Source organism: Aspergillus oryzae, chromosome 5, assembly GCF_000184455.2.
Source record: "Aspergillus oryzae RIB40 DNA, chromosome 5".
Taxonomy (NCBI): Eukaryota; Fungi; Ascomycota; class Eurotiomycetes; order Eurotiales; family Aspergillaceae; genus Aspergillus; species Aspergillus oryzae.
Window position 1 is genome coordinate 4,426,106 of NC_036439.1, and position 24,934 is coordinate 4,451,039.

At 49.2% G+C, this 24,934-nt stretch overlaps 9 protein-coding genes across 9 annotated transcripts; 6 read left to right on the forward strand and 3 right to left on the reverse strand.

Annotated features, from left to right (window-relative positions):
• Window positions 1-104: 104 nt before the first annotated feature.
• Window positions 105-2,827, forward strand: AO090113000163 (uncharacterized protein; the record flags this gene model as incomplete). Its single annotated transcript, XM_023237848.1, has 6 exons — window positions 105-298; window positions 354-1,844; window positions 1,906-1,978; window positions 2,071-2,137; window positions 2,194-2,223; window positions 2,295-2,827. 6 exons carry the CDS (start codon window positions 105-107, stop codon window positions 2,825-2,827), a joined length of 2,388 nt encoding a protein of 795 aa, XP_023092635.1.
• A 658-nt stretch (window positions 2,828-3,485) lies between these two features.
• Window positions 3,486-4,950, forward strand: AO090113000164 (Zn(II)2Cys6 transcription factor domain-containing protein; the record flags this gene model as incomplete). The annotated part of the gene is made up of 4 exons (XM_023237850.1): window positions 3,486-3,636; window positions 3,754-3,938; window positions 3,994-4,655; window positions 4,887-4,950. 4 exons carry the CDS (start codon window positions 3,486-3,488, stop codon window positions 4,948-4,950), a joined length of 1,062 nt encoding a protein of 353 aa, XP_023092636.1.
• Window positions 4,951-5,375: 425 nt separating this feature from the next.
• Window positions 5,376-6,140, forward strand: AO090113000165 (uncharacterized protein; the record flags this gene model as incomplete). Its single annotated transcript, XM_023237851.1, has 1 exon — window positions 5,376-6,140. The coding sequence occupies one exon, from the start codon at window positions 5,376-5,378 to the stop codon at window positions 6,138-6,140; it is 765 nt and encodes a 254-aa protein (XP_023092637.1).
• Window positions 6,141-7,676: 1,536 nt separating this feature from the next.
• On the forward strand, window positions 7,677-8,540 carry AO090113000167 (NAD(P)-dependent oxidoreductase; the record flags this gene model as incomplete). Its single annotated transcript, XM_023237852.1, has 2 exons — window positions 7,677-7,845; window positions 8,023-8,540. 2 exons carry the CDS (start codon window positions 7,677-7,679, stop codon window positions 8,538-8,540), a joined length of 687 nt encoding a protein of 228 aa, XP_023092638.1.
• A 3,356-nt stretch (window positions 8,541-11,896) lies between these two features.
• On the forward strand, window positions 11,897-12,878 carry AO090113000169 (uncharacterized protein; the record flags this gene model as incomplete). Its single annotated transcript, XM_001824295.3, has 2 exons — window positions 11,897-12,646; window positions 12,702-12,878. The coding sequence occupies 2 exons, from the start codon at window positions 11,897-11,899 to the stop codon at window positions 12,876-12,878; spliced, it is 927 nt and encodes a 308-aa protein (XP_001824347.3).
• Window positions 12,879-13,579: 701 nt separating this feature from the next.
• Window positions 13,580-16,309, reverse strand: AO090113000170 (FPP/GGPP synthase family protein; the record flags this gene model as incomplete). The annotated part of the gene is made up of 4 exons (XM_023237853.1): window positions 13,580-13,635; window positions 15,292-15,638; window positions 15,692-16,018; window positions 16,128-16,309. The coding sequence occupies 4 exons, from the start codon at window positions 16,307-16,309 to the stop codon at window positions 13,580-13,582; spliced, it is 912 nt and encodes a 303-aa protein (XP_023092639.1).
• Window positions 16,310-17,177: 868 nt separating this feature from the next.
• Window positions 17,178-18,296, reverse strand: AO090113000171 (uncharacterized protein; the record flags this gene model as incomplete). Its single annotated transcript, XM_001824297.3, has 3 exons — window positions 17,178-17,502; window positions 17,563-17,915; window positions 17,970-18,296. The coding sequence occupies 3 exons, from the start codon at window positions 18,294-18,296 to the stop codon at window positions 17,178-17,180; spliced, it is 1,005 nt and encodes a 334-aa protein (XP_001824349.3).
• Window positions 18,297-20,565: 2,269 nt separating this feature from the next.
• On the forward strand, window positions 20,566-22,210 carry AO090113000174 (FAD-dependent oxidoreductase; the record flags this gene model as incomplete). The annotated part of the gene is made up of 3 exons (XM_023237854.1): window positions 20,566-20,861; window positions 20,944-21,242; window positions 21,285-22,210. The coding sequence occupies 3 exons, from the start codon at window positions 20,566-20,568 to the stop codon at window positions 22,208-22,210; spliced, it is 1,521 nt and encodes a 506-aa protein (XP_023092640.1).
• Window positions 22,211-22,824: 614 nt separating this feature from the next.
• AO090113000175 (uncharacterized protein) lies at window positions 22,825-24,234 on the reverse strand (the record flags this gene model as incomplete). The annotated part of the gene is made up of 5 exons (XM_001824299.1): window positions 22,825-23,246; window positions 23,334-23,398; window positions 23,460-23,857; window positions 23,913-24,017; window positions 24,088-24,234. The coding sequence occupies 5 exons, from the start codon at window positions 24,232-24,234 to the stop codon at window positions 22,825-22,827; spliced, it is 1,137 nt and encodes a 378-aa protein (XP_001824351.1).
• Between the last annotated feature and the right edge of the window lie 700 nt (window positions 24,235-24,934).

The window sequence follows — 24,934 nt, forward strand, 5'->3', positions numbered from 1 at the left end:
GCAAGTTGTGCAAGAGGTGTAAATACTAATACCACTACAGCGGCAATATTCTCCAATTCCAAATTATCCCATTTCTGTTTTTGAGGTGTGTTTCTCGCGTCAAGATGCCGAATCCCATCCAGGATATTACCCGCGTAGACGCGACCTCGTTTCCATACATCTACGAGGAGAATGTCACAATCCCCTTGAAGGACAACGCCGGATTGATTCGGTGCAATGTCTATCGGCCCAAGGATGTCGAAAACTCTCCGGTATTGGTTACTTATGGGCCATACGGCAAGGATATCCACTACAAAGAGTATGACGGTCTTTCCATTGTCCACGCAGAAAGCTTCGTCACTAACTATATGCAGTTTCCACTCTAAGTCTTATAGCGAAGTAAATCCAGAGCACCATTCCGACCATTCAGCATGGGAGACTCCGGATCCTGGGTTCTGGACCCAGCATGGCTATGCCGTTGTTCGAGCCGACGAGCGTGGCTTAGGTCAATCGCCGGGCGTTCTGGACACCATGTCGCGAGGCACCAGCGAGGCCTTTGTCGATGTAGTCGAATGGGCCGCTGAGCAGCCGTGGTCAAGCGGAAAGGTTGGTCTCCTCGGCATCAGTTACTACGCTGGTAGCCAGTGGCGTGTCGCTGCGCGTCAGCCTAAAGGCCTAGCGTGTATAATTCCCTGGGAAGGCATGTCAGATTATTACCGCGATCGATGCCGTCATGGAGGGATTCTGTCCAACAAATTTATCAAGTTCTGGTGGGATCGCCAGGTGATCACGAATCAATATGGACGACCTGGACGTGCTGCTCGCAACTGGGGTCCCGATACTATTGAGGGTGACCTGTCGGAGGAAGAATTGTTAGCGAATCGCAACGACCAGACTATCGATAATGCCACCCATAAGTTCCGCGACGAGCCATACTATGCCTCCAAAGAGTATAATATGGAGGATATTAAGGTCCCATTGCTCTCCGTCGCGAACTGGGGTGGTATTCTCCTGCACCTCCGTGGCAATGTGATCGGCTACATGAACGCAGGTTCCGAACACAAATATTTGAGATTCATAACCGGACGCCATGACTTGCCATTCTACTATCATGAAGAGGTCGAGCTGCAGAGAAGCTTCCTTGATGCGTTTCTTAAGGGAGAGGATCGAGAGGGATGGAGCACTGGCCAGGCTCCCAAGGTGGATGTCTTGCTGCGCAAAGGAAATGTTGGCTTTGACAACGCCGAGGCCGAAAGAGCCTATACTCGCCGAACTGAGAACGAATGGCCCATCGCTCGTACCCAGTACACAAAGTTCTTCCTCACTCCAGATCTGCAGCTGCAGACGCAATCGCCTCAGTCAAAATTAGTCAAGGTTGATTACCGCGCATTGGGTACTCTAGAAAGCCCTCAGCTTGTCCAATTTAGCACGCCTGCTTTTGAACAAGAAACGGAGATCACCGGCCATATTGTCGCCCATCTAAACGTGTCTGTCAGTCCCGATAAGGGAGGTCCGCTTCCCTCCGACATTGATCTCTTCCTGACCCTGCGGTATATCTCGCCTACCGGTGAGGAGGTATACTACACTGGTACCGCTGGAGATCCCGTACCGTTGGCCAAAGGTTGGCTGCGCGTCAGTATGCGCAAGGTGAACGAGAAGCATCTGCGGCACCGTGAATACTTGCCGCACCGTGATTACTTCTCCACGGATGTGTTGCCTGTAATGCCCGGAGAGGTCTATCCGGTAGATGTAGAGATCTGGCCGAGCAACGTAGTAGTCGAAAAAGGTGGTAAGATCGTCCTGGAGGTGTCGTCGGGCGACACTCAGGGGTCAGGAATCTTCCAACACAATGACCCTAATGATCGGTACGTCATTCCCTCTCTCCATTCCAGTCTTTTCCGTGATTTCGAAGCTAATAAAGCGAAGCTCTCCCGAGAAACTGCAAGGAACCAACCACATACATTTCGGGCCGGCGTACGAGAACTATGTGACTCTTCCTGTGATTCCAAGCAAATAGAGGCGGTTTCGGATAGCCAGTTCCGAATAATCAATATTCTCTGTTATGTAAACATAGACTATATGAATGATAAGACAATTCTCCGGCATCGTCCCATTGCGCCCGAGGGCAACGACGGTGGACCCGAACAAGAACCCGAAGGTAGATCCACCAGGAGAATCTCTTGAGCGGAACCTTTAGTATATAGATACCACTAGACCTCGAAGTCCTCGCTGTTCAAATCTCAAGTTAATCACAATCATATACGTTCTCTTTTCCGCTATAAACCCATCCTACACAATGTCCCAACACAACAAAGATATCCGTCCTCTCCAACGCTTCGTCACTACTCATGATGACAACGGCCAAGCCATCTTCTCCAACCGACTATCTGAAGATATGCCCGTCCAGAACGTCGATCAGGTGACCTTCAGTCTTGCCTACACCTCGGAGCAATTCCCTTCTCAGTTGTCGGGTGATGCAGATATTGCCAGCTACGAACGCCGTCTTTCCTCCCCACCAGGCTTGAGCATCTCCACGGGCACCGTTTGCCGTATTGTGGATATGCCACCCAACACAATCAGTCCAATGCATCGGACCGTCTCGCTAGACTACGGTGTCGTCCTGGAAGGCGAGGTCGAACTTCTTCTCGACAGTGGTGAGAAGCGACTATTAAAGAGGGGAGATGTTGCCGTGCAACGAGCTACGAACCATGCCTGGCGCAACGTTACCCCCAACGAGGGTTGGTCTCGTATGTTATACGTTTTGACTCCTTGTCAACCAGTGGAGGTGAAAAATAAGGGCGTTCTCGGGGAGGATTTGAATGGCATGGGTGTGAAGTCCAGTGAATAGTGCCATCCCAAATCCCGTGTATCCTTATTTTGGAGTATTTACCGCACTACATAGACACAATGCATACCATGATTATGCACCAGACACTCATTATGCATGACCAAATTACTTTTCCAATAGCCGCTGTGTTTGCCGAGGCTCAACAATGTAGGGTTTCGACTCCGCACGTCGGCAGTCCACATTTCCCGATCCCTGACCCCGTGACATCATCTCCCCGAACCAAAATCTGGGGCCGACAAACACCACAGTATAGCGTCTTGCTGCGATATATCGCAATCTCCGTAGATATGAACAGTCCCTCAGAGAAACAGGATAAATCCCGCACAGGCTTCTACCAGTGTGGTGTCTGCAGGAAGCATTATGCCCGACCTGATCACCTTATCCGCCATGTCCGATCGCGTAAGTCCATTGACCCTGAGCGCGGAATCAATGGGCTTGTAACAGAAGAACTCATTGCAATTGCTCCTGTCAGATACCTCGGACAAACCGTTTGTTTGTGACAAGTGTGGAAAAGGCTTTGGGAGAATGTTCGTCTCCAGTTGCTCATTAATCGCCTGTTTATCCAGCTGATCCCTTTGCCGATAGCGATCTCCTACGTCGACATGCCCGGGGACATTTCTCGGGTCAAAGGGACTCTAGACTCTCCACCGCTTCGGCCATGCGAGGGCGCGTGTCGCGAGCCTGCAAGAATTGTGCTCTGTCCAAGCTGAAGTGTGATGACCAAAAGCCCTGTCGTCGATGTGTCAAGCGCAACCTCGAGTGTCATTGGCCTCAGGATGAGAGAACACCAGATGCTGTGGACTCACAGGGTAAGCAAGTCCACTTTATCTCCTGCGAAGATGGAAGAAAGGGCTTAGTAGTGGCACTGGCCTTACTGCTCCGCAACGCTTGAATCATAGAAACTACTGCTAACGCTGCAATGGTAGAACCAGAACGATCCGTGGCGGAGTCTTCCGACTCAGGAGAGCAGGTTGACGATACTGGCATCCCTCAATCACAAGAAGAACCAGCTCCACAAGATTTTTCAGTGGGTCTTATGGATGATTTCTATTCTGCCGCCGAAGAAGTGATCGACCAGGCCTTCCTGGAGAATAACCGATTACCGTTAATGGTAAAAATAGACCAAGTATCTGTAGCAGCGACGTTACGCTTACATATGACTACAGAGCCCCAATGAGTACGATTACTTTGGCGGGAATATCAGTCCCAAGCTTGGGTTAACCGAGGCCGATCTGGAATATCTTGCATCTCTCAATAATCACGATCTAGCTCATGAACGACCAAACACCGTGGCTCAATACCACACTCAGCGCAGTGTCCCCGAAGCTTTGGGGTTGATGGACAAGGAGGCATATCACAACTCCCCTCTGTCCAATTGGACTCCTCGCAGTGAAGACGACGCATACATGGATCAGCAGTATCTGTCGGTGCCGAAACATCTCGACCGGTCGATATCTTCCGGTACTGCCGAGGCGAGAGTGTTTTCTGAGTGCCTATCAAAGGAAAGTCGCGATAAAGTGTTTTCGATCTTCGTGCAGGTATGCCAGCGACGCGATTTCGGTCGCATGATGCACTATTTTCCAAGTGCGGAGCTCCTGGATAGTTTGATCCAAGACTACTTTCTCCATCAGAGGTCTGAGATAGACTCATGGATCCACGAATCCACTATCGACCTGAACCAAGAAAGTCCAGAGATGATAATAGCTCTAGCTGCTGCTGGAGCAGTGTTGTCTCCAGTGAACGCAATTCAACGCCTAGGATATGCCCTGTTAGAGATAGCCCGTCTTGAACTAAGTAGCAAGGTAGGCTGGTCCTTCACGTACCTTGGGTAAGGCACAAGAGGCTAATTTCGTCAGTACGAAAGTGACAACACCTACACGCGTAACTTGCGTCAGCAACAGGCATATACATTGACCCTACAAATTGGGCTCTGGAGTGGTGACAAACGACGTGTCGAAATCGCGGAGAGCTTTGCACAACCCATCGTGACGGTGAGCTTTGCACATTCCCCCATCGCGCTCAAATTCCTCTCAGACGCGTAGTACTAATAACCAAACAGATGCTGCGCCGAGCATCCCACCTCCGAAGCGAAGGATATCCGATCATTTCACCCTCAGTGGTAGATGACGAAGAAACCCTGAATCAGAAATGGCATCACTGGGTCGAGTCCGAGTCTCACAAACGGTAAGCAAGCACATTCACGTATCATTGTTCGGCACTTTGTCATTAGCTTCGATAGCAATGATGCTTACTCCGGTATGTCCATAGAGTCGTTTACCATCTCTTCCTCCATGACGTGCAATCGTCCTTTCGGCTGTCCACGCACGCATTACTGTCATACGGCGATCTAGAGCTACCTTTCCCATGTTCTCGCAAACTGTGGAATGCCAAATCAGCTGCCGAGTGGGGATATATTTACGTGCAGGAGTTTCCTCACGCCGTGGAGGCCATTCCATCCCTTGCAGGTGTTCTGCGAGACCCATCGACGCTCGGTCTGTTGCCCTGTCAGGTCGACTTCCCTTTGGCAGCTTTTATCTCAGTACACGGAATGTCGCTTATGGTAGCCGACTGCAATCGTACACGCCATAGCTTACAGCGTCCATGGACCGGTCTACTCTTCCAGTCATGGCAGCGTGAACTGGAGCAAGAGCTAGATCAGTTCAATATTGCGATCGTAGAGCCACTGCATGGATCCGTCCCTGCCGTGTCCCTAATTCATCAAGCTGCCTGCCTCTCCTTGTACCTACCACTTGGTAAACTTGAGAGATATGCTGGAAAGGAAGGTGAGAAACGGTCTGCCGATGTGTACGAGCTCTTTATTCAGCACATCAATCCGAGTCATCTACGGCAGGCTGCGTGGCACGCAGGGCAAATACTACGCATCGCTAGATGTATACCACCCGGTCTGTTAACTGGGTTCTGCGCCACGTGCTTATACTTTGCCGCGCTTGCTCTTTGGACATACAGCACGGTGACAGCGCCGGAGGAGTCTTCGGGTCGAGAACTTAGGACTGAATCGGCGCTGCAACACGGTACTTTTTTCTTAGATGGAGAAGGCAGTCCCAGTGGTGCACTGCGTCGTTTTGTTATTTCCGGTCAAGGAATCCCTGCCCTGTCATCTGGAAGTAGTCCTGCTTACCTCGACAACCAAGCCGCCGTAATGCGCCTGTTTCAGCAGGTATTGCGGTCGAACTATCCGAGTCAAGCTATTCCTCAACAGGCCCAGACTCTATATCATGCCTTTTCGGCTCTTGGAAGCATACGGAGAGTCAAGGAATGTGAAGTCCCGAGCAAGAAGCTGCCTCCGGAGTAGTTATTGGCAGTGTCTCCATTCTGCTGAGGGCCTTTTATTGGTCTTGCACTTTGCTTCCTGATATTCTTCTCCCTGGTGGAGAATTTGTACTAGCGATGTCCTTTTTACATTCAGTCACAGATGGCGCTTGGTGGGGTTTTCAGATGCACGATGTCAGGTCACCGACCGATCCTTTTACTTTCCACCCAGGGCTACTTTTAAACACATATAAGCTATGGACATATATACCCATCCAATGCTATTATCCACATGACATACATCATCTCAGCGCACACGATGACTACCAGCAAATCCTGTATCAAACATCAAAAGCTATGTACCCCCGGTGTCATTATAATGAACGATAATCCCATTTCCAGTCCACGTCAAACATCCCATCACGGCACACAAAAACACTATCCCTAGGAAGACGACGACTCGGGATCTTTCCCGTCTCGTTCCATCACCATCTTGTAGCGTTTATATTGTTGTTCCAGCAACATCAACTGCATCTGATAGCACTGCAGGGTCTGACCGCGCGCCCGTTCAGCAGGATCCTCAGAACGCGCCATCCTATCCATCTCTTCCGGACTCCGAAGGGTAAAAGACGTTCTCGGCGAGGGTGATTCTGCGCTCTGATCCTCTGGATCCGTTACGGGGTTGTTGTGGGTCCGTTCGTTAATCTCGGCGTCGGACGCGTCCCGTGGTGGGTAGAGTTCTTTGGGGCGTGGGGTCATGGCTCTCTTGGCGACGCGTATCGGGATTAGGATGCTCCGTGCTAGGCTGTTGGATTTGAGAAGTTTAAACGCGAGGTGGAGATAGCGATTGGGATGTATAGGTATAATCTTTAGACCAGAGGCTTAGGCAATTCAGGCCAACTTCAACGGAGGGGAAGTCAGTGAGGGCCGTGCGAGCTCATGTGATGTAGCCTGAGTAGCCTGCATTAGGGCCAGGATGAAGCTGCCCTATGTATCCTGTAGAGAAGATACTTGTGTACTAGTATTAGGCGGTAGTAAGCATGGGAGAAAGCCATGTGTGATCCTGTTTGAAGCAGTATACAATCATGTTTTCCCGTTACTCTCGTGTTGGTAGACGCGGACGAATGTTTTCGAGATCTCCGAAGAGAGGTAGCGATCGGAACTCGCTACGAAAATCGTTTATTCGATCGTTCAAACCCCTACTTAGAATAATTTGAATTACTTGACTCTATCTAAGTGAATATATAAGCTATATCAAGGAGCTCGGTTTAAATCTATATTTGCAAAGGGGATGCTCGAGGTTGGGGAAAGCGTGATAAAAATATATATATTCATATATGGAGTCGCTCCGAGTGGAGAAGAAAAAAAGAAAAATCAAAGAAAAAGCTCAAGTCGACAGACTAGGTAGTTCTTGTACAATCTAAGGTTTCTTTTACCTTCATTCAATCCTACCTTTTGCTCTTTTTATTACTATGCTTATCTTTTCATAGTTGTGGCAGAAAAATGGTTGTCGACTCGCTTGGTCCGGCCCGGATCCGAAGCCTTCGGATCCGAACAACAAATCCGAGGATGAATCGACATGTCCATCATATATCTGAGGAGCCCTAAAAACCCAGCGACGTGCTGGACAATGACGAGAACTACCATACCAAAGTCTCATCACAGTCTCCCACTCATAATGCATATTCTCATTATCGGTGGTAGCGGCCGGACTGGCCAGCTGACTATTGAAGAGCTTCTTCGTCGAGGTATGTAGCTGTGGTTACTGTGATTGATAGTGACTGACCTTCGCAACCAGGACATCAAGTGACGGCATTGGTACGAAAGCCTTCCGCCATCATACAGCAAATTGGTCTCAGAATTGTACAAGGTAAGTTGGGTCACCATTATCATACCGCGACTAGTGGAGGCTAAGTCATATGTAGGAACTCCCACGTCCAGAGATGATGTGAGGGCTGCATTCCGAGCCGATGTGCCGGATGTGGTTATTGTAACCCTCAGTGCTCCCCGGGCTTCTGACAGCCCATTTGCTGCGCCAATTTCACCGCCACGCCTCATGGCCGACTGCAATGCCAATGTCGCCTTGGCAATGAAAGAATTTGGGGTTAAGAAGGTGGTCATTCTACAAGCGTTTGGCGTGGGAAATTCCTGGAAGAACATGAATTGCGCGTTGCAGCTCTTGATGAAGAAGTCCAATATGATTTACCAGTACGAGGATCACAACCACACCGACCGAGAGGTACGAGCAAGCGGTGTCGACTTTGTCCTCGTCCGTCCGGCGCGTTTAGTGGACACCGACGCCCAGAATGTAAAGCTCTGGCCGCAAGATGGGAAAGGAGTTCCACTGATGGCCAGCATAAGTCGTGTAAGCGTCGCTTGCTGGCTCGTGGATGCCGCGGAAAGGAACGACTGGGATAATACTGCCCCGGTGATTACGAATTAGTGAGCGGCCGGGATGTGGTCAGTGAGATGCCGGCGTGCTGGGCTTCAGTGAGGCTCGTGGTTTTTGTCTCTGCGGAGTTTCTTGAGTTCGCCTATGATATGGTGTGCTCCGAGGATACAACCGATACTCGATTTAACGTGTAGCATGTTTCATTTCATTATCTAATAGCATCAAGAATGAATGACATTTCTCTCCGGTTTACTCCGTCAAGGAGACTAAACGCACCCCTTCATTGCACGTCGCGATGTGTTGGTATGCTTTGAGCTGCCTGCTGAGGATATTAACTCTACTCCGTGCATGCTGAAACCAGCTCTCCACCCTGCACATTTCACCTAATATAATAATTGCAATTTACTTCCATTCCTCATTTACCCTTGCCGCGCCCGAGCACGAAGAGCAAATAGTTTACAGAAAGTCCAAACACCACATTCAACGCCGTCACAGTTGGAATTACCGTCATCCTCGTCGAATGGATTGTGTTTCAGATTGCTCAATTGTGTGTGTAACAGGGACAAGTCCTGATGCGTGTCATCCTGCATCTTCTTAATCGCAATACAGTATACCGAGCAAGGAGAGTGGCCATAATTCGGCACGATATCCCCTCCGGCCCCGTGATTCACCAACCCTAGGAGACCATATATCTTATCCCGAGGATTTGTTGCCAAGGAATCTTCAGAAAAAGAGACTAATGTGCCGAGACTCAGTTTTTGTGTGCTCCTTTTCGTCCACAGCTGGACTAACTTTCTGCAGTTACTCGCAAAATACTCCGCGTTCAATTCCACGTCAAGGTTGTCTGGATCGAGAGATTCTTCCACGAATAGGTCCAGACGCTTAACAAACTTAGACCAAGCAATTGTCCCACTTCCCGACATGAGAAGGATCTCCGTTGCCACCATTATCTCTTGGATGACCCAAACCCGAGACCAGTACGACACTGTTACAGTATGCCACATAGCACTCATTAATGGCGTATCTGCACCCATCCATACTACCACCCCCTTGGCCTTGCCAAATATGTTCCTCATCATAGAAACCTGTTGGCATCTCTCAGATTTGTCACTCTGGTTAATGCAGATGAGATCAATCCACCAGAGGCTGGAACAGTACCCTAGGTTACGAAGTTGTTGCATAGCTTCGTAGAGGTTCTGCGTCACGAGGAAGCTGGTTCCATTTAGAAGAATCCGGCATTCTCGGTTGGAGGTACCCCAGGTGTAGGGAAGGGCCCTATAGTCAGGACATAGCTCGCTAGACAGCTCATAATCCTCGAGGAGGCATTCTATGGGGCCTGCAAAGCATAACCGCAGAGAGATTAATAGCAAGATGTCCAACGATGTCCTGCGACTCTTAGTGAAATTCAGAGGCTTGCTATATTGTGTTTATTTAGCTCGAAGCGCAGGGTTTGTTGAATAGATAGACATTGCTGTTATTCTCAATAATTTTGGAGTAGAGAAGCTAGTGACAGATGGGTACTAGACCAATCTCAGCGAAGGATATAATTGGCTCTATAAGAAACAGCTAGCTGTATCCGGGATAGTGTATCTTGGCGACAAGGCCTCAAGAGGGTTTAGGAGCCAAGGCGTAAATCTCCCAATGGTGTAAGTCCCATGGACGCGTCAAACAATAAGCCATGTACCCTAGTTGGCTTTGAAGGCATGTATATCTCAACCGGATAGATGCGCAACCCAACGGACCAAATCATAGATGACGCAAAACAGATAAGGGATCTAGCGAGTACTAAATATAGAAGCGACTTGGGGGCCGAATCTTAATCGTCGCCTCCTGACTTGGCGTCAAATCCAGACCTCTCATGCGACTTGATCTGTCCGTGATGGAGGCTACCTCCATACAGAGCTTAATGGAAGGTCCGAGTAGCGGCCAGCCCCGTAAGCGGCCACGGCCGGTAATCTCCTGTCTGCGATGCAGAGAGAAGAAGCTGAAATGTGATCGAGTGACGCCATGCGAGAATTGCACCAAAGCTGGATGCCCCGCGGACTGCGTCTACAACCAATGTCTCAATTTAAATGACAACGTGAAGCGCGTCCGCCTGAGCTCCGCTACCATTGATCAGCAATCTGCACCGCGGGGCGAGTCGGGAGGAGGTGCAGGGATAGGGATCATTGAAGACCTGCAGCAACGAGTCATCAGATTAGAAGAACGACTTGCCCTTGGGTCACGTGTAGTTAACCCTGACCTGGCTGAAGATGTCTCGGTCCCTCAGATTAGGTGATAGACACATAGCGAACTAATTGATTCATTCTGCCCCTAAAAGCTAACTCTGTGGATAGCAGTGACCTGCGACCTTACGAAGTCGTCTCCGAATCAGACACTCCACGTCCGTTTCTCGGTACTCTAGTCGTTAAGGGAACGCGAACACGATATCACGGGCAAAACAACAGGATCACCCTTCTGAATCAGGTACGTTAGATTACCCTTGACTCGGCGTATACTGGCAGCCCGACTGATATTTCTCACAGTTCCCTAAAGCGAAGGAATTCATCGCTCAGTGCAATGAGAATTCGACTATTGTCGATCTTGCTCGAGAAGTGCGATTCCTCCAAGGAAAATTGCCTGGCCACTTGGACTCACCAGCTTCAACCGTGGATGGCAGGAGCTCGCCTGAGTTAGTGCAGCTCCGCGCGTCTCTTCCAGCGAAAACCATATGTGACCTGCTGCTACGCACATATACCAATAACTTCGAGAAAATATTCCGGATTATACATGTTCCCTCGTTTCTTCGCGAGTACGCGCAATTCTGGGCCGAGCCCGATCAGGATTTCTACCAGTCCTCATCTGCATTCATACCCCAGCTCACCGCGATATGCACTATATCGCTCGCGTTGGATGGCCAATGTACAAAAGTGAATGATTCCGCCCTATGGGAGTACTTGAGCGGGCCGGCAATCACGTTGATCCAACTTTGGCTTCAGAACCTGACTCGTAAGCAGCGAACAGAGCTCGCAACACTCCAAGCCGAGACGCTCCTTCTACTGAGTCGTCGTCTGCTGCTTGTGCCTGTGGAAGAGCTGTGGAAAGCCACAGGCGCCCTGATCCGCTCGGCGATGGTGACGGGTCTACACCTGAATCTTGCGAAGTGTACCGAGCTTTCTGTCTTTCAGACACAGGTCCGGCGTCGACTATGGATCACGATTGTGGAAATGGATCTTGAAGCATCTATCGCTTCTGGCATGCCAGTGATGACGTCCCCACACGACGTTGGACCGCCACCGGCCAACCTCGATGATTCTGACTTCGATGAATCCACACCTCAGCTCCCACCTGAAAAGGGACCCTCTGATCTGACGGATTCACTTTATCAAATTTCGTTAGCAACATCTCTGGCTGACCGTCTCCGGGCAATGTCCGTAGTAAGAATAGCCCGAGAGCAGATTGATTTGAGTGAACTGGCCCAGCAAGGAAGCAGAATTGTAGAGCATCTGCAGCAGATACCGCGTGTACTGAAACCGGGGAACGCTTCCACGAACAACAATGACCCGGCAATGCTGCTCAATTGTGTTCTGCTAAGTGTTTATACCCGTCGGCCTCTCCTGTGTCTCTACCGGCCGCTCGTGCTTGGAGATCCCCGCGATGACCCAATTTTCCCAGAGATCTGCCGGATCTGCTTGGAGTCATCCCTCGCCAACTTGTCTTACCAGGATAATTTCAACCCGAGCGTAGCCGATCTCGAGGTGTGCAATCTGGGCGCATACTGGGACCTGTTCCAGACTTTCTGCTACAATGATATTTTATGGGATGCTCTCAGCGTATGTGGATACATCAGGCTGTCCAGCCAAAGAAACAGCTTCGAGTCTCAGAAGTCAGGCCGTGCCCTTGGAAGCTCGATGCATAGCAAAGCGTCCCTGATACGCAGCGTTGAATCTACCTTGGACAGCCTAACCGCACGGATCGGCGAAGCAGGGAGTAATCTTAAGGATATTTTGCTTCTCGCAGTGGTTCTGCAATCCGTCCGCGCTCGCGGCTCGACCCAGGTCCAAGGTGAGCGAATGTCGCAGGGAGCTACTAAGGCCTTGTCTGCTTGTCGACAGCACTTGCTCCCCGCGGTGGCAGAGGACTCCTTGGCATTAAGTCTCACTGATTTTGCTCAAATGGTAGGTTTGATGGCGAAATAATTCCTACTAAATGATCTCTACTAACATTCAGCAGCTTCAAACTACACAGCCGATGTTCACATCCGACGGTCAGGGCTCTTTTACCTCATCCGCTCAGCTCAATCTACCCGAGGACTTTCTTGCACAGTCGTCAGCACTGGCCATGGAGTTTAGTAACTTCCAAGGGGATCCATTCATCTTTGAGAACAATTCTTTTACATGGGACGTGTAATGTATGATATGGTCTCGTGATGTCCATAAGCATAATACGAGCCGTCGCTTCTATATTTCCCACAGTCGTTTGTATGTAGATCCATCGACTTCATGGCAGAGGGCTGGCCAGTTAGAGTCTTCTCTGTCAATATCGCGTTATGTAGTTTTGCTCTTCTCGCTACCCAGTGTTCATGTGGAACACGTAAGCTCGCAGTATCAATCACATAGACTAAGCCTCGCCCATTTGCCGGGCTAGACATGGAATGTGGCTATGCTGCATGCTATCGGATCCGGACCTCGGATCCGAATCCAAACAGACCTCTGGACAGCATCACCGGCGGTTCGTGCGATGTCGATAGAGTTTCTGAGAGAATATAAAACACGCTTTCTGCATTCGAAGTCTACCCCGCTGCATGCATTACCGACATCACGGAAACAATCCACCTAACGAATCCTTGCCTTGCGACTACCATGTCGACCCCAGAGAACGTTGCCATCATCGGCGCAGGCCTTTCTGGTCTGACTCTCGCTCTTGCTCTCCATCGACAGTCCATCCCATGTACAATCTACGAGGCACGATCAGCCCCGTTAGACATCGGCGGTGCTATCATGCTCTCTCCCAATGCACTCCGCATCCTGGATATCCTCGGAGTATACCAGCGCATTCGACCGGAGGGATATGAGTTCGATCATTTGTACTTTCGCTCTCCCGACAACAAGTTAAAAGATACCTTTGAGTTCGGACACCTGAAATATGGCTATCATGGTTTGCGGATCTATCGACATGTTCTCATTAAGGAACTCTCGGACATGGTGGCCCAAGCCAACATCCCCGTTCACTACAACAAGAAATTCCTACATGTCATTTCGGAGACATCGTCAGACGTCACTTGGCAGTTTGACGATGACACCACAGCGACAGCAGCCTGTCTAGTGGGAGCGGATGGAATCCATTCTCGGGTCAGGAAATATCTCTATCCAGACCTAGAACCACGGTTTACAAACGCAGTTGGAGTGACCGCTGCAGTTCCTACTCGTCAGCTAGAGGTCCCTGATGAGTATGGGTTGCCCGTCACCATCATGAACCCGAAGCACGGTGCTTTTGTGATCGCACCCCAGCTCAAGGATGGATCCGAGGTTTTAATCGGGAGACAGAAACATGGCCCGCAATTAGGACGAGAAGGCTGGGACCGACTCCTGAATGATAAACAATGGTGTATTGACTTTCTCCGTGACGGAGCCAGTGACTTTCCAGAGATTGTACAACGAGCGGTATCTCAGATCTCTCCGGCCAAGATCAACCTCTGGCCTTTTCATGTTGTCCCGAAGCTGGACCGATGGAGCTCTCATCTCTGCCGAGTAGTTATCTTGGGTGATGCCGCACACGCGATTCCGCCTACTGCGGGACAGGGGGTTAATCAGGCTTTTGAAGATGTCTATACGTACTCGTTGATTGTGGCTAGGAAGAGCCAGGATATTTCGCTGGAGAAGGCCCTAAGGCTGTGGCAGCAGGGACGGCAAGCACGAGTCGACAAGGTGTTGGAGCTTAATGCGCAAATCGACAAGCGTCGTATGCCAAAACAAGATGGATATAATGAACCGGATGTGCATGAAGCGTTTGACTTGGAATGGTTATATAGTCCCGATTTTGATGCAATGGTGGACGAATGGCAGCAAATGCACGAGGACCTTGCCTGATCAAGTTAGCGAGATATCCCAAAACTGTTCTCTATTGCTTCTGGTTTCCATAGAAAGATTTGAAAATCAAGATAATAATACGATGAAAACAGGGATCTCTTACGGTTCAGCCAGCCAAGAATTACCTTGAAGATTACCTATTTGGGGAAAAGCACCCATGTAAGACGGACGTTTCCCGGTGCCCTTTTCCTAAGGGTCCAAGACATAGGCCAGTTTAAAATCAGTCAGCTCGTGTATGCAGATTATGAGACCTGTTTCTGTTGTACATGAGGAGTTGAATATGAACTCTCCTCCGATCCCCAGGAGATCCTGATAACAGAATCCCATTGTACGTCAGCTACCGCTCAGGGAGAATACCTCACGGGCGAGTTTAGAACTATTTTGCTAGGAGATATGTTTTTGTAGATGATGTCATGTTAGGTCCAAGCACTTCGAGTAGCATCCTCTATTCGTGACAATCGTGTAACATGCATTCGGACTCTTCGTGACGAGGATGGTCGGGCAATAAACCTGGGCAATCATCGAAGCGCCAGAATGGGGGGAGGAGAGGTATTTTTGGGATAGGAAAGACAGGTTACGGCTTTGCATTTGAGTACGAAGAATGCCTAAACCAGACGAACGATCGTGGATAGTAGCTTAGAACTATCTTGGGTACATTAGGTTGCTCCGAAAGCTTTCCCCGGTTTCCGGTAAGAAACTGCATCACAGTAAAAAAGCTAAGATATCATAGATACCTTTAGAAAACCCAACGTTTTCTTCTAGTACATTGACCATCATCTTTGCTTCATGCAGCAATGAGGCCAGTCTGTCCTGGCAATAGGCAAAAGATCCTGTGGACCGAATATATTCCACAGCGTATTTCTTCACCGACTCCTCCTCGCTCCTCTGTCGGAGGATATTGAGCAGTTGTTGATTACCCAGGTTACTGTTGATGCTGTGTATAATCAGGAAGGAAAATTTGCCTTCCGTGAGGTCTTCACAAAACCCTTTATTCTTGCTGTACAGGTCACTTTGGAGATTCTGGTAGTCGTCACGGATCTGAAAAATGATACCCAAGAGATCGACAAGCCCGAGGAAATCGCTGTCACAGTCAGCAACTCTTGTAGTGCACAGAAAGGGTAGAGAGAGTCCTACCTTGTTACCTCACTTTCCAACTGCATTAACTTGATTGCCAACCGGAAGAGACCGCCCGTTTTGTTCGAGATCATTTCGATGTACTCTTCTTCTGTGGGGCAGGTCAGAGAGTCTCGCCAGTACAGATCCATGCCTTGTCCCCGATGTAAACGAAGTAGTTCTTCAGTAAAGATTTCGTACGCCTTGGGGCGATTGAGCTCTCTGAGCTTCTCCTGGGCAGCGAAGTAGGCGTAGTTTGCGGAGTTAATAGTTTGCGCGACACCGAATATCGAATGAGCCACTGGTATCCCTCGTCGCAGTTTAGACGAATCTTGAATGTCATCGATCCTGCAAGTAATCACATACGGCAGGTTGAGTTAGCACGAGTGCAACTGACAAGTCATCATGATTCTTCTTTTTTCAAGAGAAAGGGGAAAGGGGAAAGGGGGCCGTGTACAAGAGAGACGCTGTGTGTAGTAAACCAACAATCTCCGCGATGATGTTCAGCCTGTCCTCTGGAATCCTTAACCATTCGTTGAAAGCTTGCATGAGCTTGCGACGAATATCCTTCCCGGGACATTTCAATAGATAGTCCACAGGCCCCCGAATAATCTGCATACGTTCGTCAGTGTGCCACATTCTGAGTAGCCATCGAGGGTATCTGCACCTTCTCTTTGTCGACTGGCGTAGACGCGGATCCCTGGGGGGATGAACTTCTGGTATCTATGGGCTCGGTCGACAATGAACTTGAAGTGGGATAGCTTGCATCCAGGTTTGAAGAGAGCGAGGATGCAACAAGCTTCCAGCGATCGGGCACACCTGAAATCATTGCACTCGATTCAGGGTTTTGCAAGGTGGATATCGTAGCAAATAATATGAATCCTGGAAAATGCAAGATTCAGGTAAGTAGGGTTACAGAAATGAGGTAGGTACAAGATCTTTGAGTGAAGGACGATAGAATCTTATATGTAAGGGCCATGTAGGGTAGGGTAAGGGGAAAGTGCAGGGCAAGATTACACGATTACCCCCGTTGCCAGGAGGCTACGATTCGCTTTACAACTGGATCAGATATGGGGAACCTTACAGTCTATCTCCGGTCTGCATATCTTTGGCCTAAGAGTCATTCAGGTGGACTGTGGTAGATGGGATCTCCTGGTTCGATCGTCAGCTGTATCGAGCAGGTGACAGGATACTTGACACCGGTGGCTTCAGCTAATAGCTCGGCGTATGCGGGCACGGTCAGCCTCCATTCATGTTCTACTAGGTCTCCCCTTGCGTATTGTTCACCAGTCTTGAACTCAAACAGCCTTTCTGCGCGTCCTCTAATCGACAATGGAATGGCTGCTGGCTTCTACGCGGAATTAATAGAGCCTGTCTAAGCTGTGGAAGGCAATTAAATGCAATTCACTAATTACGGGCTTCTCATTGATAGACTAGAGAACAAAACACTTATCTCCACTATTTGCGTAATCTTGACTTAATGGCTCGTAGCAATGATTATCCCCATTCATTTCTCGTTCTTCATGTCCATCTTTTCATTCCGTCCCCAGAGTGCGAGCCAGTCCTGAACAGAAACTGCTGATTTCTTCATTTCTGTGAGACATATATTTCGAACTTGATCGCTCTGAATAACTCGCAGAGCTTGTCGGATATTATGTGGCGACCGAAACACCAATGCTCGCACCACATATTGTCCCTTTGGGACATTCAAAGCGACAACAATTGGGTAAGAAAGCTCGCCATTGCGTAGGTCTTCGGCAATGGCTCCTTTGGCTTTTGCGTAGTCAGAGGAGTACACATTCTTGCAGTCATTTTGCAATTGGGAATACCATCTAGAGAGGCGATGAGTTAATACCATACTATCAGAGGACCGACTCTCTTGCTTGACTCACGCTACTGTACTTAAAGTATCATCGTAAGATTGATTCTCTAGTACAAGCTGGCCCACTAGGCGGAAGAGGGCACCTGTCTTCAAATATGCCATTTGGCGATATGCCGCTACTCGCTCCTCTGGTTGGACGGGAAAGGCAGAAAGGCCGTCCCGCCGCCAAACAAGCGAGAGGTCTTGTCCCTCTAGTATCTCTTCGAGACATTGGAGCAGCCAAGGTGCAAGCTCTGGGAACTCGTGCACCGTGCGATTGAGTAGCTGGGTTACCCGATAGTATGCTCGGTTTGCTGTCTCCGAGGGACCATAGATGTGATGGGCAGCGGGGCGTCCTTTCCGATAGTCACTGCCGTCACTTATCTACGAGACAATATTAGTGAGGAAAAGAGCCGTGCATGGAGATATCTCACATACATCATCAACAAGCATCAGACAAAGATGTATTCCGTCCATGATCTCTAGGATCATGTGGTACTTTGCCGGCCGCTCTGTCTTGAGGCTAGGGGAGAGCTTGTCAACGAATGGTGCCCAGTGGTGCGTTCCGTATATCTGTCGGATGTAACTGTAAGGGCATTCTAGTGATGTTATCTTAGAGGGATTCTTTTTGCCAACCAATAACCTCTTTGCAGAAGGCAACAGAGGCGGCAACCTGTCCCACGCCAGGGCCGTGACCGGAATAACCAGCACGGCCAGTATAGCATAGGTTGTAGGCCGAGAGAGGAAGTCATGAAAGAAGCCCATGATGGCAACGATGTCAATGATTGTAGTAGAATCACTGTGCATGAAAGGCAAAGAGTAAGGACATTCCAGTTCTCCTTGTCTTGCTTTCCAGCGCGGTGGGTTCGCTGAATATACGGCGGTATGTTGGATAGATGTAACACCAATGTCGGCCAGGTTTGCACCTTGCATATATCTCACTGAATTGCCAACACGAACGTCCAGTTGTTATACTGGCCATTGCCGGGCACATTGTTGTTACTGGCACTAAGATTCAGGCACCGACTGAGTTTACAACGAAACCCTGTGTAGGAATGAGGTGAGATTCGATAACCAGATCAACCAGGTTCAGCTCGCAACATGGCTCCGGCCATTCGGGTCACACATCAGCACATCTCATCCTCCGTGATCATCGAGTTATTTCAAATTCCAAAGGTAATACGCTGCGGACGAACTAGGGATCCTTCGATTGCCGTAGACCCTTAACATACTCACCATGATTACTTGGCACCATCCATGATTTATTAAAGTTTATAGCGAGCCCTCCACCACAAGAAAGCTATAACAATGGACATGCATTTCTGCGTCATTTCAGGCAGTATCATGGACGTATGTGATAACACTTGAAGCAACATCGAAGTACCACGAGGTAGCATAGACATCCAATGGCTTAGCTCTGGGTATGGGAGCCGGATGGGCCACCAGCTACATCGAATTGATCTGCAATTTTCCGAGACACCGAGAATGGGATGGCGGAAATGCCACCGTGCACCAGTATTACAGGGGCATCCTACACGGTCTCAATCACATACACAGAAGTATGAGTTTGAGTGGACTGGTCATGGACCTGATTGTGATGTACTTGGCAATCTATTTTTCCTTGAGTGAGTGGGCACATACTCCTCTCTGGTAATGCCAAACTTCCTTATTGTTTTCGTACTCGGAGTTATCTGATGCCTTTTTGGGAATCTTGCCTTCGGAGTAGAGGACCATCTAGGAGTGGCGTTATCGTGGGCAACTTCTCCCAGCGGTATCTTGGGTCGCATGGCTCGTCACAAGGAGAAGCCCCCGTGGGGGCTCGTAAATGCTTTGGTATATCTAGCCTCCATTATCTCGGGCGTTGTGCCCACGCCTTACCAATGTTAGTTCAGCTTTTCTGGTGCTCAGGCCTGGCTGAACAATGGGATTGGCTGGATTCGTCACCCGTACTGATGATGGGCGCTCGCGTGGCGAGCAATCCCACTAGTTGTCTATTGAATTATCCTTTTTTCCCCTCTACTGCCTTTTCTTTTTCTCCCTGAATAGGCCCTTAGTGCTTTCCATTATGACGGAAGACCGAGGAGGCCAACAGTGTGAACAATAGGCGTAACATCGGTCACCTGCTTACTGTGGGATTTTGGACAGATTTAAAAGTGGTCGAACCCATGTCCCAATCAAAATATCCAAAACATCGTGTCATTCTGTGGCGGGGGACCTTAACGGTTGATAGGATGCCCGATATCTTGTGTAGTACATGCATTGTCATTTGGACCAGGGCTGCCTCACCTTCAATCGTTGGACATGTATGTATATGATCCTTGTTTACTACGTTTACTTTAATTGGCTTCATCAGACAAAGTAGTTTCAATAACCTGCTCGGTCTCGGAAGATCCAGGAGAGTTTCTTTTTCGTAACGCCGGACTCGCATTCCAGCTTCGCTCTGCACGCATCGGGCCGGTAGATATTGCATAAAGCGTAGTCGTATTCGAATGTGAGTTTTACGTGATCGTCCAATGCGCCAATACACAGTCTGATTTATATCTTATTTTCATGGTGACCCCTTCAATAGATGGTGAGAGGAAATCATAAAGTCCAATGACAGGGTGTCTGTGGATTCGATCCAGTGACCCCGTGCCGATGTGATTCTCCGGTGGGCCCGTTTGCAATAGCTATTTCTGGATGCATGTAAGAGCATATTCCTTGTTTGAGGACCGTGAGAGCTGAGATGTGCCAGAGTAAGCGATATGGCTGCCATTTTACTACCGTCCCACCAATAGATTCATGGGAATGATGATTTGAGCTTTGCAACATATCTCGGATACTTGGAATCATCATGTCACGTTTTATTACGGGCATACCTGATATAGACTATGAAATACAGGTAGCCCCTAGGGGTCGGCTTGGTTAGCTCCTTGTCTGCTGTTAACCTTCTCATTGTTCGCCGTCCCACGAAGCTTGGGTCTAGAGTGTTCTGTATTTTCTGGCCTCGAAAAAAGTTGATTTCTGTGCCAATACCTCCTATACACCGTCCAACATGTGTGATAAAGATCGCTTCAAAGTGATTATTGTTGGGGGATCTGTCGCTGGTCTCACCCTGGCGCACTGTCTCCAACGGGCAGGAATAGACCATGTTGTCCTCGAGAAAAATTCAGATCTCTCTCCACAGGTGGGGGCATCAATTGGCATTATCCCCAATGGGGGACGTATTCTAGATCAGTTGGGTCTCTTTGATGCTGTGGAGAAGATGACCTACCCTCTCAGCATGGCTACTATCACATACCCTGACGGATATTCTTTCCGTAACAATTATCCAAAAACTGTCGATGAAAGGTCAGTGATACAGAGGGTACTTGGTCAAGAGATAAACTCAGGCAGTAAAGCTAGCTAACGAAATAGCTCCGGTGGATATCAGATTCGGGTATCCCATTGCATTCCTAGATCGACAGAAATTCCTCGAGATTCTGCACACATCGTACCCTGACCCGTCAAATATCCATACAAATTGCCGGGTGACGCATATCCGACGGCATGACAGCCATATGGAAGTTGTTACAAGCCCCGGGCAGGAGTATACTGGCGACCTAGTGGTTGGTGCTGATGGTGTCCATAGCGTTATCCGCTCTGAGATGTGGAAATTGGCGGATGCGCTGGAGCCTGGACGGGTGTCGAAGCGGGAAAAGAGAAGTAAGCCCTGCGCTGTATGCCGTGATGGTTTCCTCGAAGCCAGCCACTGACTGATCTGCTCAATTCAAGGCATGAAGGTCGAATACGCCTGTGTTTTCGGTATCTCATCACCCGTTCCAGGCTTAAAGGTCGGAGACCAAGTAAACGCATTTCATGACGGCCTGACTATTATCACCATCCATGGAAAAAATGGACGGGTGTTCTGGTTCGTGATCAAGAAGTTGGACGACATGCACACATACCCGGACACGGTGAGATTTTCTAGCGCTGATGCAGTACGTACTTGTGAGAATATCGCGCACTTCCCACTAGTGAACGGGGCCACTTTCGGCCACGTCTGGGAGAACAGGGAGGTTACGTCTATGACAGCATTAGAGGAGAATATCTTTAACACCTGGTATGCGGACCGCATTGTTTGTATTGGGGACAGTATTCACAAGGTAGGATTAATAACCTTGGCTACAATTGGAGAGCTCGCATTAACACTGTATCAGATGACGCCAAACATCGGACAAGGAGCGAATACTGCCATCGAAGACGCCACAGTCTTAACCAATCTGTTGTATGATAGGCTCTCGAAGAATGGACACAAGAAACTCGCACAGCAAGAGCTGCTGCAGCTTCTTCGGGAATTCCAGTCCCAGCGCTTCCGCCGTGTCAACAAGATCTACCAAGATTCTCGGTTCCTAGTTCGGCTCCACGCACGAGACGGAATCGTTAAATCTCTCCTTGCACGATACATTGTCCCCTATATGACAGAACTCCCGGCAGATCTGGCCTCAAAGTCCATTGCTGATAGTCCCACCATCGGCTTTCTCCCACTCCCTTCGCGCAGTGGACCTGGATGGCTGCAGTGGAGTCGGAAGCAAAGAAGACCTGCTACCCCGTGGATACTGGTACTTCTTGTCATCGTGGTTAGCTTTGGTCTGCATTCACCCGAGCTTGTTATTCCAACGTTCTGGAGTAATTCACTGGTTTCTAAAACGGTTGAGTAATGCTAGTTAGAGCTCCGTGGGCTCACCAGTACAATTACGAACAGACCCTCTCCAGAACATAGAGACTTGGTGGCTTCATCCATAGAGACTTCGACGTTCCACTATGACGAGACAATACACTGCATCGTTTCCGTTGTGTTACATATGTAGTCTATGCGACTAACCTCTCCTATTTCAAGTTAGATATTTGAAGTGAAATAAGATATCCTTGCTGAGAAACGGCACATACGATGTGACTTTGTATTACTCTACTTCATTACTTAGGTATTGTAAAGAGATGTCCTCACTGTATATACATACGATTTGTGGCAATATTACTCATACCACTATGAGCCAGGCATATAGCCCGGCACGCTCATTGAATCAGAGCCGGCGATGGGGGCAGACGGTGGCTTGTTGTATGTGGATTCGACGCAACGCCGGTAGTTATGTCGTTGTCGACGGACACAGGCAGGCATCCCTAGGACTCTCCTCTATATTACAATGTGTAAACCTGATCTATTATTCCCGAGCGCCTTCGTCGTCCGGACGCATAAGCGCCATCACTGTCTGCTTTTCTATGTTTGTTCATTATTATTCATATCTAATGGTTTCATAGCATTTGCATGCCGATCTCAAACAGGGTTTTCAGTGCTCGTGATGTGGAAATCACGCCGCACATTAATCTGATACTGGTAGTCTGAATCCTTTGGTAGGATCAACTCGTGATCTGATAGTTCATCTTCAGTTCCAACACTCGACGACGTCATCCCCGGTCCAGTCTCGATGGGTGTACTCGCACGCACATTTCCTTTTAGCCTATTCTGTCGCTCTTCTTCTGTGGTCATGAGAGACGAGAGCGGTACGGCGTTGCTCCGGTGGAACGCCGAGTTGGGCCACGTACGCGACCCAGGAGCCGAGGGGGTGTTTTTGTTATATGATCGACCGGTTCCAGGACGGATCATTCGTAGTAGAGGGCGGAGGGTCGCCAGGCTACCGGCAAAGATTCCCAGGCCGGTCTCAATGTTGGACCACACTGCGATACCGACGGTGGCGTCTGCAGAATATATGTCAGTATGTGTTCTTATCAAAGTGCTCCAGTCATGCGACAAGGCACGATAAGAGAGATTGAAGGAAGTCTCACATAGAAAGTCTGGGTTCCGGAGTGTCTCGACGTATGCCATCCGGACAAGAACTGCGACTGAGGCACTGAAGTATGCGTGTTAGAAGATTATACTGGTGGACTGTGGGGGAAATTGTCTTGACATACATGCAGGCCATGCCTAGAAGGCCAGCGACGGCAAACTTTACATCACGACGCATCTGGAGATTGCGGACGACAAACACGGGCAGAACTCCAACAGTCAGGTCAAAGATAAAGGACACCGCGCTGAAGATATAAAGAGCCACGATGACCACAGTCATGTTGATGCAGGACCCAGAAACTGGGTTTTCGGTGGATAATCGCATCCAGAAAAACTCGACCGGTTTACACTGGGCGAGAAGGAGGATCAAAAACATTAACCCAAACACCGCCGCCAAAGTGGTGACCGCATATATCACAATGCGTTGAATTTTGTCAACGGTAACACGCAGGAGGAATATGCCGACAGAGATCTTGCACAGTATGGACGAGAGGCAGTAGGCAACATCGCACAAGAACCAGTACTAAGTATTGTGTCAGTACCATAAGATACCTCTCAGCCCATCAAAAGAAGCTTACCTCCATGGCGGTTGTTCTCTGATGATTCGTAAGTTCAGTAAGGTGCCTTCCGGTCCCGTATATGCTTCCTCCAATCATGCACCCGGAAAACATGCCAAAAAATCCCTGTTCCAGACAGAAAAAGGTCAGAAAGACATTTTGAAACACCTATTCAACTACGGGGGCAGAGACGCACCAACGCCAATAACATGGTGACATCATCCCAGCCGAACGCCTTCACAATCACCAGGCGTACATAGCATCGGAGGGCCGTAGCCACTGTAGCTAATGCAAGGAAGACTGCCGCAACTACTCGGACCTCCAGGCTTCGATCTTCGGCCATCGTGCATTCAACGGACGGTTGCTACGCACAGTTGATTCAATATCTGGAGTGCCACACAGGAGAACAACTGCCAAAGACTTAGGGCTTCATGAAGTCATATTCCCTGGTGGTTTCATCAGCACAGGTGTTGCCTGAGAAGAGAACTGAAAGGGGAGTTGGGGTTGTCTTAAAAACAGACTGGGTTGCTAAAAAAGATTCTTATCCAACGTCTACGTCTTTGGGGGCAAGACCCACGATTGGAAGGTCTCGCATGGTTCGATCCACCTCAACACCTTCGAGGCCATGTGGCAAGTGGAGACCGTGGCTCAAAAATGAGAAGCTGATTGAATCAATTATGGGACCCGGCTTTTCGCTACCGTGGGCCGTTTGAATCAAACATAGTTTCTGGAAACTTGGGCCTAGGCTTTGGGGAGGCACTCACGGCAATGCCGAAGGCTAATACCGACATCCTTTCGGCTCGTGACTTTGCAACTTCCTCAACCTTCCACCTCTTAAGTTCTTGCCAAGTTGCCAGCAATGCCTCTCCTTTCATCCTGACTCACGGATCCCATACTCTTCTTAAAAAGACCAGGGTGGATGAAGCAAGTGGTTTCTGTGAGCCCCTCTCGGAAGCGGCGAGCTCGGACGCCTCACGAGTCATTCCAGAGCTGAGCCATCCATCATACAATCCTATTCGCTGGGTTTGTGCTGGTGCAAAGTC